The 13,229-nt window shown below is 44.5% G+C and overlaps 1 protein-coding gene across 2 annotated transcripts in view; it reads right to left on the bottom strand.

Annotated features, from left to right (window-relative positions):
- LOC138289792 (alcohol dehydrogenase 1-like) overlaps nucleotides 1–13,229 on the bottom strand; it is a 324,764-nt gene that overhangs the window by 254,712 nt on the left and 56,823 nt on the right. Inside the window, exon 2 of one of the 2 annotated variants that reach the window (XM_069230197.1) lies at nucleotides 4,783–4,884. The exons of the other annotated variant lie outside the window; for it this stretch is intronic. Within the exon in view, the coding sequence (XP_069086298.1) occupies nucleotides 4,783–4,884 (102 nt within the window). The remainder of the gene's footprint in view (nucleotides 1–4,782; nucleotides 4,885–13,229) is intronic. 2 annotated transcript variants of the gene reach the window in all.

Consider the following 13,229-nt stretch of genomic DNA (forward strand, 5'->3'; position numbering starts at 1 on the left):
ACCCAACCATCCAGGGCTCTGCAAAAGAAATCCACACACTCAAGCCAGGTTTGGGGATCAAGTTTCCTACGCTCCCTAAACTTCCTTCTGTACATCGCTGGTGTCATGCCATACCTGGTGATGAGGGCATCCTTCATGGTTGTGCAGGTGTGCTCGCTTACTGCCCCTAGTACCAACAAGGGGTCACTCCACTCCACTGTGAGGTAGATCCACAGACCGGCCCCCCAATCTCTCATAGCCCTGAAACCACCAGTTATGTCATCATCCTTAGTGTACTGTTTCCCTAGATTTTTGGGTAGGTGCACCCCCCTCTTAGACTGCACTGATGAAATGCTGCCACCACCTGTGCTGGCCTTGCCTTTCAGGTCCAACTCTTTTAAGTTCCGCTCTAGAGCGAAGATAATTTTCCTTTATCTATGGCTAGTTTCTTTGGATCCATTTCCAGCCTGAGCCGTTCAAGCTCCAAAGTGTGCCTGTTCTTCAGTCTGGGGTCTGACACTTGGAAGACACACTGCTGCCTGCCCTGGAGGATGCCTTCCCCCTAAGCAGATCATGTTGCGCCATCAAATAACCATGTAGACTCTGCTCCTCCAGATCCACACTGTCCACCTCTGCATGTTCACCAGCCTCCTTGGCTGCCAACCAGGCCCTCAGTTCCTTTACCAGCTCCTCCTTTCTAGTGAGGCCTTTAAGAGGACACCTGAACTCCTTGCAGTTTTTTCTGAACTGAGGCACAGCATAGCAGCCTCTCCTGCTCAAACACCAAATCTGAAATAACTGCTGCTGACTGGACTGAGACATGATTGTGGATGAAATTTAGAGGTTGCACAAAAACTCAAGATGGCAAAAAGTAAAAAAACAAAAAGAAAAAAAACAGTTACGTAATGGTATGTGATGTGGAAGTAGTGTACACCAATCACTGTATGTCAAGTTCAAATACAAATTCTATCCTCACCACTGATCACCAATGTTAGAAATTGGGACTCCCCTTGGACAGGGTGAAATCCACTGCCAACTAGAGACCCTACTTCTAACAAGTTGGCTCTTTGCTGCTCAGGGGCAGGGCAGCGGATGCCCTGCCTGATGCTTTTGATCCTAAAGCCTAACTTGGTTAACTATTTCTGGCAAGCCTAAGGATGAGTGCACACTTTAAAAGTGTCAGTGTCGGCAGGCCTGCCCTCAGTTGCTGTGACTGAACTCCTCCAAACTGCGCAGTGTAACCAGGAGGACACAGTCACACTGAAATCAGAGCTGCTGCAGTCAGAAGATCACTGTCTAAGGCAGAGGTCTTCAAACTTTTTGATGCCGGGACCCCCCTCTTAAAAAACTTTAGGTGTAAGGACCCCCCTCCTGATAAAAATTTCTAGAACCTGGTACTCCTCATCATCAATAATAAACATCCCCATTTCACACAGCAAATCATTTTTACTGTGAGGAAATAACATTAAACAGTGTTTAGCAAATCAAAGATCAGTGAGTGTGGGGGCGTGGTCAAGGGTGTGGCTAAAAACAAAGGTCCTCATTTATTAGGAATTGACATGGGGCAGAGCTGCAAGTCTTTTTGCTACACTGCCACACTCCAATACAAAAGGGCAGGAATGGACCATATTTATGAAATACATTACATTTCTGTCCTTTCCCCCTGCGCTGGCGCACAATTGCTGCCTAGTGCCAACATAGGCAGGATTGTATTTGTGCAGGAAGGGGCACCTTCCTGCACATAAACAATCCCGAAAGGCATTGTACCTCTTTCTACATGTGTGGCAGATAGCAGTACACATGGAAAGAGAAAAAAAAAAGGAGAAATTAAAAAATGTCTCCACATTATGCGTGCTCTGGGGAGACGTACGGTTTTTGGTACTGCTCCAGTTTACGTGATTTTGTAAATCTGGGGCAGCGTCAAAATCCATCTGTGTTGCATAGGAACACCCACCACTACGCCCGTGGAACACCTCCTTGACGCAAAGTAAGGCAATGCAGCGACTTGCACTGCCTTGCCTTACTCCATGTCTACAAGGCCATTCAATCCACTCAGGGTGGCTTTGAGTCAGCTCATAGGTACGATTGAGAGGCCTGTGATGCTGGAGCATCAAACAAAGTGATGCTCCAGCAGCGCAAGCCTCTCATAAATAAACCCAAAATATTCTTTACATTTTGTTAAGTCTTTCACCGCCAGGTAGCTACATATAAAATATTAGCCAGCTGAAATGAAAAATAAATAAAATAAAGTTGTTACTCATTGGGAAATGCACTGTAGTGCATTATGAAACCCCTATTAGTTAATGCACTGCAGAGGTCTGTGTTTAACCGGAGAGCAACAGAACTAAGGCCCTCATTACAACCCTGGCAGTCTGAGACCGCCAGGGCTGTTTTGGCTGAAGCACCGCCAACAGGTTGGCTGTGCTTCAGAGGGGATTACGCACATTTGCCCCGGTGGTGATAATCCGCCAGGGCAGCGCTGCTTGCAGCGCTGCCCAGGGGATTACCAGTCCCCCTACCGCCAGCCTTTTCCTGGCGGCTTGAACCACCAGGAAAAGGCTGGTGGTACGGGGAGTCGCGGGGTCCCGGCCCCCAGATTGAAGACCTATGGTCTAAGGCATCCTGCCAGGCACCTCAGCCCAATGCAAACCTATCTGCACCCAGGTGGCCTGAGCATGGCAGCAATCAAAGGCATTTTGTAGGCTCAGTCTGCCCTTGCAGCCACACCCTGGCTCTCATTGGCATAGGTGACTTCAGCAGGGACTTCACTTTTAGTTGCAGAGTTTCCTATTCACTGGGGTCTTTCTGATGTACATTGTTCTTTAAACTGCCCCACACTCACATAAATTCTCTCACTGTTTTTGTTAGTCTTCCAAACTGAAGCAACTGCATTTCAAATAAAGGAGTACACACTTCAAAAGAGAAAGCTAAATGCAAGTAAATTAGTTAATGGGAAACTTACTATATGAAGCCTTGGGTAATATAATCACTGCAGATTTCTTTGGGTAAGTACCTAGAGAAGAACATAATTGAATCCTGGTTGGAGGAGCGGCTGATATTGATTTATGTATTTATAGTCCCAGACTGTAGCTGCACGCACAATGCATATGCAAGTCATTTTAAAACTATATTGCACACTTTATACATATGCTGCCACAAAATGTGCAAAGAGATTTAGGGCCTCATTGCAAGGCTGGTGGTCCAAGGACCGCCAGCCTCACTGTAACGGTTGGACAGCCGCATTTGTGGTATTCCGAACACCACATTACAACCTTGGTGGATGGACCTGCCAGAGGACCACTGCCTCTACCAGGAACGTGGTCCCCAACAGGTCAACAGCATCCAGAGTTGTAACCAGCCAAGGTGGCCTTGAACTCAGTGCTGCCTGGCTGATAACCCCATTTTCCGCCAGCCTTTCCACGGCGGTCATTCCAGCATGAAAAGGCTGGCGGAAAGCCTGTGTCGAGGGCGACGGGGCAGTCCGGCAGGAACCTCGTAATAACGTGTTCCTGCCAGTCAGCCCGACAGGAACATTGTAATGAGGTTGAGAGGGATGCCACCACCATGGGGGCCTCCCCGCAGTTTTGGCGGTCCCGCGGTAGGACCACGAAAGTCGCAATCAGGCCCTTAGTGTTAAATACAAAACAATTAATTTGGCAATCTATATTTAGTAGCAATTGATTATAAAATTACAATTGTTGAAAAAGCACTTTTTTACATTCTAAAAACTAAATTACTAATGTCACTCATATGTATACTGAAACTATAAAAATTTCAATCTGCAAACTTGGCAACTGTGAGTTTCTCGTTTCTCAAATGTGTTTAATTTATGATATTATGTTTCTGTCATCTCCATTGTTTGATTTTGATCGCGAGAAAGTGTCACTCAGTTGTGGAAATGTCACTCATAATTACACTGAAATTATGAAAATGTCACACATAGCAATCTGAAACCTTGGCTGCTATGGAAGAAGAGATGAAAATATCCACACCACATACTCCAGGCTGTCAGTACCTCCTCGCTCTTCACAACTATTGAGGAATGCCTCCTGGGCGTGCGTAGAGTACCATATACTTTCTTTAGTGGCAACGAGGCAAGGAAGTCTGGCACGTGCTCACATGAACATGTCTGCTCTAGGCAGACAAAATTAAAACCAGCGGTAAACTGGTGCTCACCTACTCTGCACATAATAAAAATAAAATCCAGGTGTTCTTATTTAACAATAAATCTTTTCAAAGGATACACCCTACTCCATGGTCAGAGCAATCCGAATTCTCTAAATGGTCTCACTTTGAAGTCAGCCGAAAGCAAAGTAAACAGCATGCTCCCTCGGTAGACAGCGTCTGACGTGTCACTGAATTCTGAATGCACACCAAATGTGGCTAGCAAATGTGATGTGACCAGATAACAAAATTTACAAGCCTATTTATTACCAAAAAACGAGTTTTTGAAAGGATTCTGTAAACACAGCTTTAGCATGGACAGGGAGGAACTCAAGCTGGAGAGCCTAACGCAAATATAGCCAGCAAATGGGCAGCCAGGAAACATGAGTTACAAACCACAAAAGTCAATGGCAACCAACTGGAAGAATGGATTCCCAGGTCAACTTTCTGAAACTCCACAAAATGTCTTTCGCAAGTCAGAACCTGCGCCCTAAAAATGGCAACATACTTATTTAAAAGTGCATGCCAGAACAAAACCAATTTAAGGAGGGAAGAACTTTATGATCTGAGAAAACTTACAAATAGCAATGAATGGTAAAGTTCAACCTAATTTAAATAAACTACAAAAATATCCATTACCTTAACACGGACTTCACGAGCCTTTGGTGGCGACACCTCTACTTCCTCGATAGACAGAGGTTTTCCAACTTCCCAGGCCACAGCTGCCCTGCAGGTAATGACCTCCAAAAAGAACAGTTGGATGGAATTATTATTTGTGACGGCGTCTTCCAGGTTAATTGAACATTTTCTACACACCTACAAGACGTCCACTATGTACAGGTATCTTGCACACATGAACTGTATAATTTGTTGTTCAACGTTTGTTTTCACTATCTGATAGAAGAATTCTGTCCTTTATAGCACCATGAGCTCTCTTAAACACAAAATAAACAAAGGAACCCGAGAGAGGACTACATAAAAGACTCTTGGTTCACAACACTCTGCTTCACACTGGTAGGCACATTTAGTTGTACGTTTGTGGCAACTGCTTTATTTTACATGGTGTTGGTCAACTAGGGAACAATTTAAAAAACAACAGTAAATGTTATAAATCAAGTTGTGGGCAGTGCAGGGGTGCCCCTGTCAGCACACTACGTATGCGCACTGTCATCTCAGCAGTGTGCATTCCAGGTGTGCCATGTGGGGTGGTATTGGCCTTGGCTCTCTCTGAGACCTGAGGCCAGTGCCATCACACTGTTTCTGCCAGTCAGCCCAGCGGAAACATCGTAATACAGTGGTGGGGAGGCCGCCGGCTTGGTGACCTTCTCCCCACTTTCGTATTGGCGGTTCGAAGGTCTTACCGCTGCAATCATAACAGAGCCCTCTATTTTCTGCTTTACAAGTCTTTGAACTCCAGATGCAATCAGCAATTTTACAAGTCTTTCAGAGAGACCAAGTTTGACCAGTACCCATTCAACTCATTCAACATTCAATTTTAAGATCCTGGATAGGGTTATCATTTCAACCAGGTTCTATCTGCCCCAGTTTTCAACCCAAAATGACATTCTACTTGGTCTAAAAGTAATGTGCAGAGGCCGGATGCAAAAAGAGCTAGAATAATAAATTAAAGCTGCACTAAGATCTTCAATGTCCCTGCCTGTTCATCAGCCATAGAAATGACGGAGGATGGCATGCTTCTACCTCACCACAAGAGCAGAGCAACGGCAGAATTTGTGAATTTATAAATGGAAGTTCTTATCTAGGAGGTTGACATGACAGCTGTGAGGTACACTTACATGTATTCTGTAGCCATGAACCTATAAAATTCCAGTTCTAGAGTAGATGGTTTTGCTGAACACACAATTGTTCATAAGCTATTTCTTATAAGTCTGCTTTATACCCATGATATTTCTACTTCACAACCTACTTGACTTGGTAACTTGTTTCGATTGGACAGGGAAAAGGACTACCCGGACAGTAGGATAAGAAAAAGATAATAATAATAATTTATTTCTCCTGGTTCAGTTAATTAAAACCATACATGATAATAAGCACCATTTGACAATGAAAGTACAGTTGTTAAAATCATGTGTGTATACACTAACACAATGCGTTAATCCTTTGGATGCTCAAAAGTAGCAAATTGAGGTAAAAACATTAATTCTATTTAACTTAATTTCCGTTTTATAAGGCGTAATACAAGACCTCGACTTAATTAAAAGAAAGCACTGAGGCACCATAGGCACTTAATCATGTATCACTCTTGGCTTTCTTGTGAGAGGAGCATTGGCAAAAATATAGAGATCAATTTAACTAGTCTGATGTTCAAAGTTGTCTTAGAAAGATTTAAAGCCTCTATGGCAGCCTGCCTACAAGTGGGAGGCGTCTAGCTGCGTGGGGCACAGCCCCACTATATGGGTGATTGCTTCCCTTTCTCTTTTGCAGAGTCTGCATTTATCCTCTGTAGATTGTTTTTGCCACTTCAGGATAAAGTCCAGTGTTGCCAGTGCCCTCAGCCAGAGGGCCATAAACCTAATTGTATATACTTTGAATAGGTATTGAATGAGTATTTGTTGCCATCCAGGCGTGAGTGCGCTGCTCTGTTTATTTTCACCCAACTGCCTAAGCAAGAAAAAGGTATGTTTGCCTGACTTCAGAAGCTCTTGCTTATTTGTTGGGCTCCTATTAATTTGCATTTTTAATAACCACCTAGCTAAATTATCAGCTACTGCGGGAGCGGTATTTTTTTTCTGGTTGGGTAGTTTAAAAGTACTGAAGCAACACCTGGCAAGTAAAATTGAATGTATCTGACTGAAACCCTACTCTTGTATATTAACTAATTAACTCCCAGAGTGTTATTTGTCACAACCCGTTTTTGAGGGGCACCTCAGGGCACACAGGCTTACTGGGTTCCAGCTGTGAGGCTGGAGTTCTTTATCTCTGAAGTCCTAGGGTCTGTACAACTATTGTGCATCAAACGTGGAGTAGGGAGGAGGGGACATAGCGATGCAAATGTTTTCCCTTGCCAACCTCACCTTCATGGAGATGAAGGCTATGAGCTAGAATATGGGGCTCATGTTGAGCTAGAAAAACAGGAAGGAAGATTATGAAAGGCTCTCCAGGCCTTCAGAAGGCCAGTCAAATACTGATCACCTCAGAGGAGGCGATTCAGAAGAGATGCCAGTTCTACATGCTGACCCACACAACGCCCTGTACAATGAAAGGACCAGCATACATAAACAAACACATGACCTTCCACCAACCAACTAGACACCTACGTTCCGCCTCCCTCTTCCATGCAGACATCCCCTGGATCTGCCGAGGCAACAGTGGAGGACGTTCCTTCTCTCACCCGGCAGCCAAAGCTTGGAATGGCCTTCCTCTGCAACTTAGGCCTGCCACACCACTCGAGGGATTCAGGAGAGTACTCAAGACCTCACTGTTTGAATGAACAAATCACCATGGGGCAGTTAGCAACTTCAGTGCATCGAGACACTCACGGCTGATTTGCACACTTTATAAATGTTTGATTGATTGAGGGGAGGATGAAGAAGGTGGGGAGATACCAGTTCATGTGGGTGTCCTGTTTCAGGAAGCATCTTTGTCTGTGTTGTCCACGGCTGAGTGGTGAATCTCCTCAGATGTTCTCCCAATCAGAGCTTGTGGCTCACAGATTGGTTTATGAGAACAAAAAGGCTGAGAAGGACATGAAATTGCACTAGGCTGCTCTTTCTCAGGCGGAGGAAAAGGCTGCCCTTGCTGCCAAAAAGAAGAAAGCAGCTAGTGCTTTTGGGGAATAAAAGGCGACAGTTATTGTGGAGGAGTTGAGGATGACAGGTAACAAGAAGGCATGCATATATTGTATCTGTGCTTTCTCTTGTCCATTTTTGATCATTTTGGCATTTTTGCTCATTACATTTTTTCTAATCAAAATTGGTTTGGGAATTCTGTTCTTGTTTTCATTTTAAAATGTATGGTAATGCTTGAACTTAACACACATTTCTCGTAGGAATTGCCTGCTGTTTTAAAAATACATGGTGATATGACTAGAGTGAGATTTTTAAGTTAGTAAGGGCAGCTTTTTCCCAAATTAATAACACACTTTCTGACTAGTACTTTAGGTGGATTAAAAAAACAGTCCTTCTATCTGATTCAGTGAATGAAGGAAGTAAAACATAATAAGCATTTAGAAGTTCAGATTTACCCAGAATATGTCACCAATCATATTGATTCTCCTATGTGGGACGACATAATAGTTTGACAGTGTGTTTCTCAATGTGCTATACACCTGTTTTTTTTTGCCATTTCATTTTGCCATTCATGTCAGTAGAGACTGTGTTCATCAGACCCTGAGAGGCTGTTGTTATAGGAAACTTAGAGGTCCTCACCGTGGGGCTGGTCACGACTTTTACAGATGCCAACACGTTGGGATCTCTGATCCTCACAATGTTGGCTGTGTTGTGGAGGTCCGACCACCAGCATTGGAATCTGGCAGACGGACCGCCAGGGATGTGGCAGTCGGACCAGCATCACGAGTATGGCAGTCCAAGGGACGGCTGTAATGGTGAGCAGGCCCATAGTCACCAAAACGCGGTTTACCACAAGTTAAAGTCAGCAAATCCCAGAAGGCCATAGGCTTTAAAGAGGACCCGCTACCATGATTAAAACAATATTAAGCTAACAATAAAGATTTACCCAAGGTACAGGAAGCAACACGTGCAGTTATCAATCAAAATAGTCCTCCCTGGCTGGGCTGAAAGACCCACTTGGAGCATTTAAAAAAGGGCTGGTTAATAAGAAATATATAATACATGCATCAATCCATATTTGTGCTTTAGCCAATGGACACACACAAAATAGAATTTTCACTGCAACTCAACATGGCATTTTCTTTCACGATGGCCATTAACACATCTTAACTGTCGATTTTCACAACACCAATTTTTGTAATTCATATTGTTACAAAAATCTTTCTTTCAGGCCACTGGAATCAGAAATATTAAAATGGTGAAAGACTTCTATCTCAGTGACCAAAACGTCAAACTCAACAAGGTAGGGGGAAGTGACTCATGTTAGGCTTTCAGAGAAGTAAGTTCTTTTTCCAGAAGAAAGTGTTGGATAGTGTCCATTGTCAACTGTGATTCTCAATTAGGGCGCGGTTCTGCCTTCATGCACACTATATTGCGCCTCAGGATGCAAGGATGTTTTGTAAGAGTCTTACCAAACATCACTGAGAGATCAGTATGGCCTCATCCCAGACATTATCAATGTGCAATAACTCATACAACACCGTTAGAAAGGTAGATGCTGGGCTGCAATCTGTCCACAGATGAGAATGACTGGATAGAAAAGTTTCCTCGGGGGCATTTCTCAACACCCATTTTGGGGCATTACTGATTGATTGCACTATTTATACTCCCATACACTGTATCACGGAGTACACCAATACATTTTTTAAATGACCAACAAATTGTGTTTTCTTTCAGCATGTCCGTAAACTAAAAAAATCTTATGAGAAATATAACCTCATCTACCAAAACAAGCAAATGCAGTTGTCATATGAAAATCCAGATCTGGTCTTTTCAACCTGGTACAACTGTTACAGTTTTTTTAATTAGAAGCATACAGTACAAAAATAAAGGAAAAACAACTTTTTGTGCAAAGGGGCAGCCAAATGCTTGCAATAAAAAAATGCGGTAAATTATAAATCACATTTAATTTTATTACAGACGTATGCATGCTTCATACCAAGTAAATGTAATTCGAATGGGTATAGGAAACATTTTCAGTATTACTACAAATCACAAGAAAATGGTTATTCTTGGCACAAAAAGGTACTACTAGCTCTGAATTGACATATTCTGAAGACATAGTTTCAGCACAAAAAAGACTAAACATTTTTTAAACAATGATCAAAAAAGGAAAGAATAAAACATGGCATTACAAATCATCGGACACCGAAGTGCATTGCTTTTTAGGTTGATGTACACACGTGGTCAGACGCAATGCAGTCACTTACAGTGCAGGAACGCCAAAAACTGATGTGGGAAGTCCCATTACCCCATGCTACATGCAGTGGAAGCAAAATGTGAATGACATGTACACTGACCAATTGATAAACAGGGTAGACTCAGAGACTCTGTATGCCTGTATATATACATGTATTTTTAATTTATACTTTTTATTACACGATTCTAACGAATCAGCTAAAGCTGCCTGTGATTTTAGATTAAAATAAAAGAAGTCAACCATTGCAAGCCTGTGGTAGTGAAAGAAGAGGAAACTATGACCTAACTTATCCGGGACTCAGACAGATCTCTATGTCACAAAAAGACAATCACAAGAGGCAGAAGTAGCCCGTCTTGTTGGAAGAGCAGTAAAAGAGGTTATTGTTTGAATGAGCCTGGACTCTGAATTAAACTGTCACTTTCAACATAGACCTGATAGACACGGGTAGACAATGTGAGGAAGCTTGCCCAACCGAGAACGAGTGATGCACTAAGGCCCTCATCATGAGATCGGCGGTAAAAACCACCTACAGCTGCCAAAAAACTGTCGCCGCGGCTACCAGCCATCCGCCAAATTAAGACCACAGACGGATTTCCGCCACAAGAGAGGCAGAAATCCGGCTGTGGCCACCCTGGTGGATGGGGGTAAGGCGGCGCTGCTACCACCAGCAGTACCACACCAGTGGACCGCTGCCAGCCGTATTATGAGAAGTAATACGGCCTGGCAGTGTACTGCTGGCGGGCGCTGCTGGCGGTAGCAGCACCCTGTCCCGTCTCCTGACGGAACACCCCCTGTATCCAGGTAAGTTGGGTCTCTGTCAGGAGAGGGGGGAGTTGTGTGTGTGTGTGGGAGTGTGTGCATGTAAGTGTGTGCGTGAATGTGGGTGTGTGTTGAGTGTTGATTGTGTGTGTGCATGTATGGAAGTGTGAGTGCGTGTATGTTTGTAATCGTAATGCATGTCTGCGTGTATGTTTGGAAGTGTGTGCAGATGTGTGTGATTGGATGTATGCATGCGTGTATGTATGTGTGTATGAGTGAGTATCTGCGTGTGTGTGTGTGAAGGGGGCGTGGATGTAGAGGGGGGTGTTTTGGAAAGGTAGAGGGGTGGGGGGCACCTATCAGTGACAGGGAATTCCTTCCCTGTCACTGATAGGGCGTACCGCCATGGTTTTTGTGGCATTACGAATGCCATGAAAATCATGGCGGTAAGCGGGGTCATAATCCCACAAGCGGCAAAAGAGATGAGGGTTGTTAACCTCCATAAAGTGTCCCTAACCTTTGGCATGACAATCTACTACAGAAGGGATTTTTATCAGCTTAATTTTTTTTTTTTTTCCACTGGCTCCATAGTTAATAATTTACACAGCTGTGGCCTTAGGTACTCAAAAGCAGGTGCTGTTCGGTCTCAGCTAGTGAAAAAGTTAAGGCACTGTTCTACAAGCATGCAAACTGTTGTGTCCTTTTGCGCTGTTCCCCACCCCGTAGCCAAGGACGACATGGGAGGGAGGTATGAATGCAGATGCTTTATTCTCTGAGTCGTTGTGCCAGCTGGTGCTGGACACATCTTGCCTCATCCATGGGCTCGGCAGGAATGTCTAATTCCCTCCAGAACTCCACCTCGGTCCCTAGTGACAGGAAACGGTGTCCAGTGACAAGAAGTACACCTGGTGTGCGTGTAGTCCTAGTGCCCGGTGCTGACACCTCCCCTCTTTGTTGACAAGATATACCCATTCCCCACAGTCACTTCTGTTGTGCATGTTCTCGGCTCTTCTCAGGCCACAAGGCATGGAGATGCAGCACGAGAGAGGGAGAGAAAGAGAGAGAGAGATTGTCTCAGCAGTTAGTCTTCAAGTCAGTTCTCACAGTTCTCACAGTTCTTCAATCAGTCTTTTGGGCTTCCTGCTCACTCTCGTTGGGTGAGTGTTCTCCATTCCATGGTCTGTTTCTTCCTCTGCACTTTTGATCATGAGGGAGCCCTCCTCTGTGGGCGATATTACTTCCAGTGACTACGCATCTGGATATCCATTCATCATCTGGCTGTGTCTCTGCTTCTTCCTTATGTGTAAGGTTCTACCACTGCCGTGATCATCAACCCTTAGATGTTGGTTATCCTGCGAGGTTGGCTTAAGAACGGGCTGTCAGATTTTCGTACTTGTCGTTAGTGTGCAAGGACTAGGTCTCCCAGTTTTAGGCCATGTGGCATGGCATGGCGTTGTGCTTCTGCTTGCTGTTTCATTTTCCTCTTTACCTTTTTGTCACGTGTGACAATGTCATTGTGATCCGGTGGCACTTTGGGTTCAAGTTCGGGCAGCCCGGTCCTGCATGGCCTCCCCAGCATCAGCTCTGATGGGTACTTTCCTGTGAAGCTATGTAGTGTGTTGTGGTAGTCCCTAAGTATTTGGCACCCTCCTTGTCCCACAGAGATCTGCGCTAGCTTTGCCCGTTGGACAGCATTTTTTGTGTTCCCCATGAATCTTTATACCATACCTTTTGCTTGTGGCCATGGTGGTGTTATTCTCCTGTGGTGCCATGAACTTCAAAATTCTTCACCTGAGAATGGAGGTCCATTGTCTGTCTTCAGTGTCAGCTGTGAGCCCCAGCCTTCACAAATGTCATCAAGCGTTGGCAGCGTGGCAGTGGCCAATGTCAATGACACTTGCTGCACTATGAGAAAACAATAATATTCATCAATGACAACTAGCAGATAGACTGCGGACAACATTGTCCATACAGCTTCGGGAAGATCAGACATGCATAGCTGTTCTGGCTTGGATGGCCTGCCTGTTATCTGACAGAGGTGGCAGTTTGTGACCATGTCTTCTACCAGATGAAGAAGTCCCTGGAACCATACTTTCTCTCCCAGCAATTTGTTTTTGTGGCCACCCTGCCTCTGTGAGACTTATGGGCCAGGCTGACTGTCCGTTTCTGCAGTGTCTTCAGTATGACCACCCTGGTGCCTCGCAGCAGGATCCCTTGCTCTGTTTCTGATAGTTCCTCCTGTATCAGTTTGAATCCAAGTATTTCTTCACCCCTGACTCCTTCATCTATGGGACTGGCGGCAGTCACATGTCTCCACC

Source organism: Pleurodeles waltl, chromosome 1_1 (genome assembly GCF_031143425.1).
Source record: "Pleurodeles waltl isolate 20211129_DDA chromosome 1_1, aPleWal1.hap1.20221129, whole genome shotgun sequence".
NCBI lineage: Eukaryota > Metazoa > Chordata > Amphibia > Caudata > Salamandridae > Pleurodeles > Pleurodeles waltl.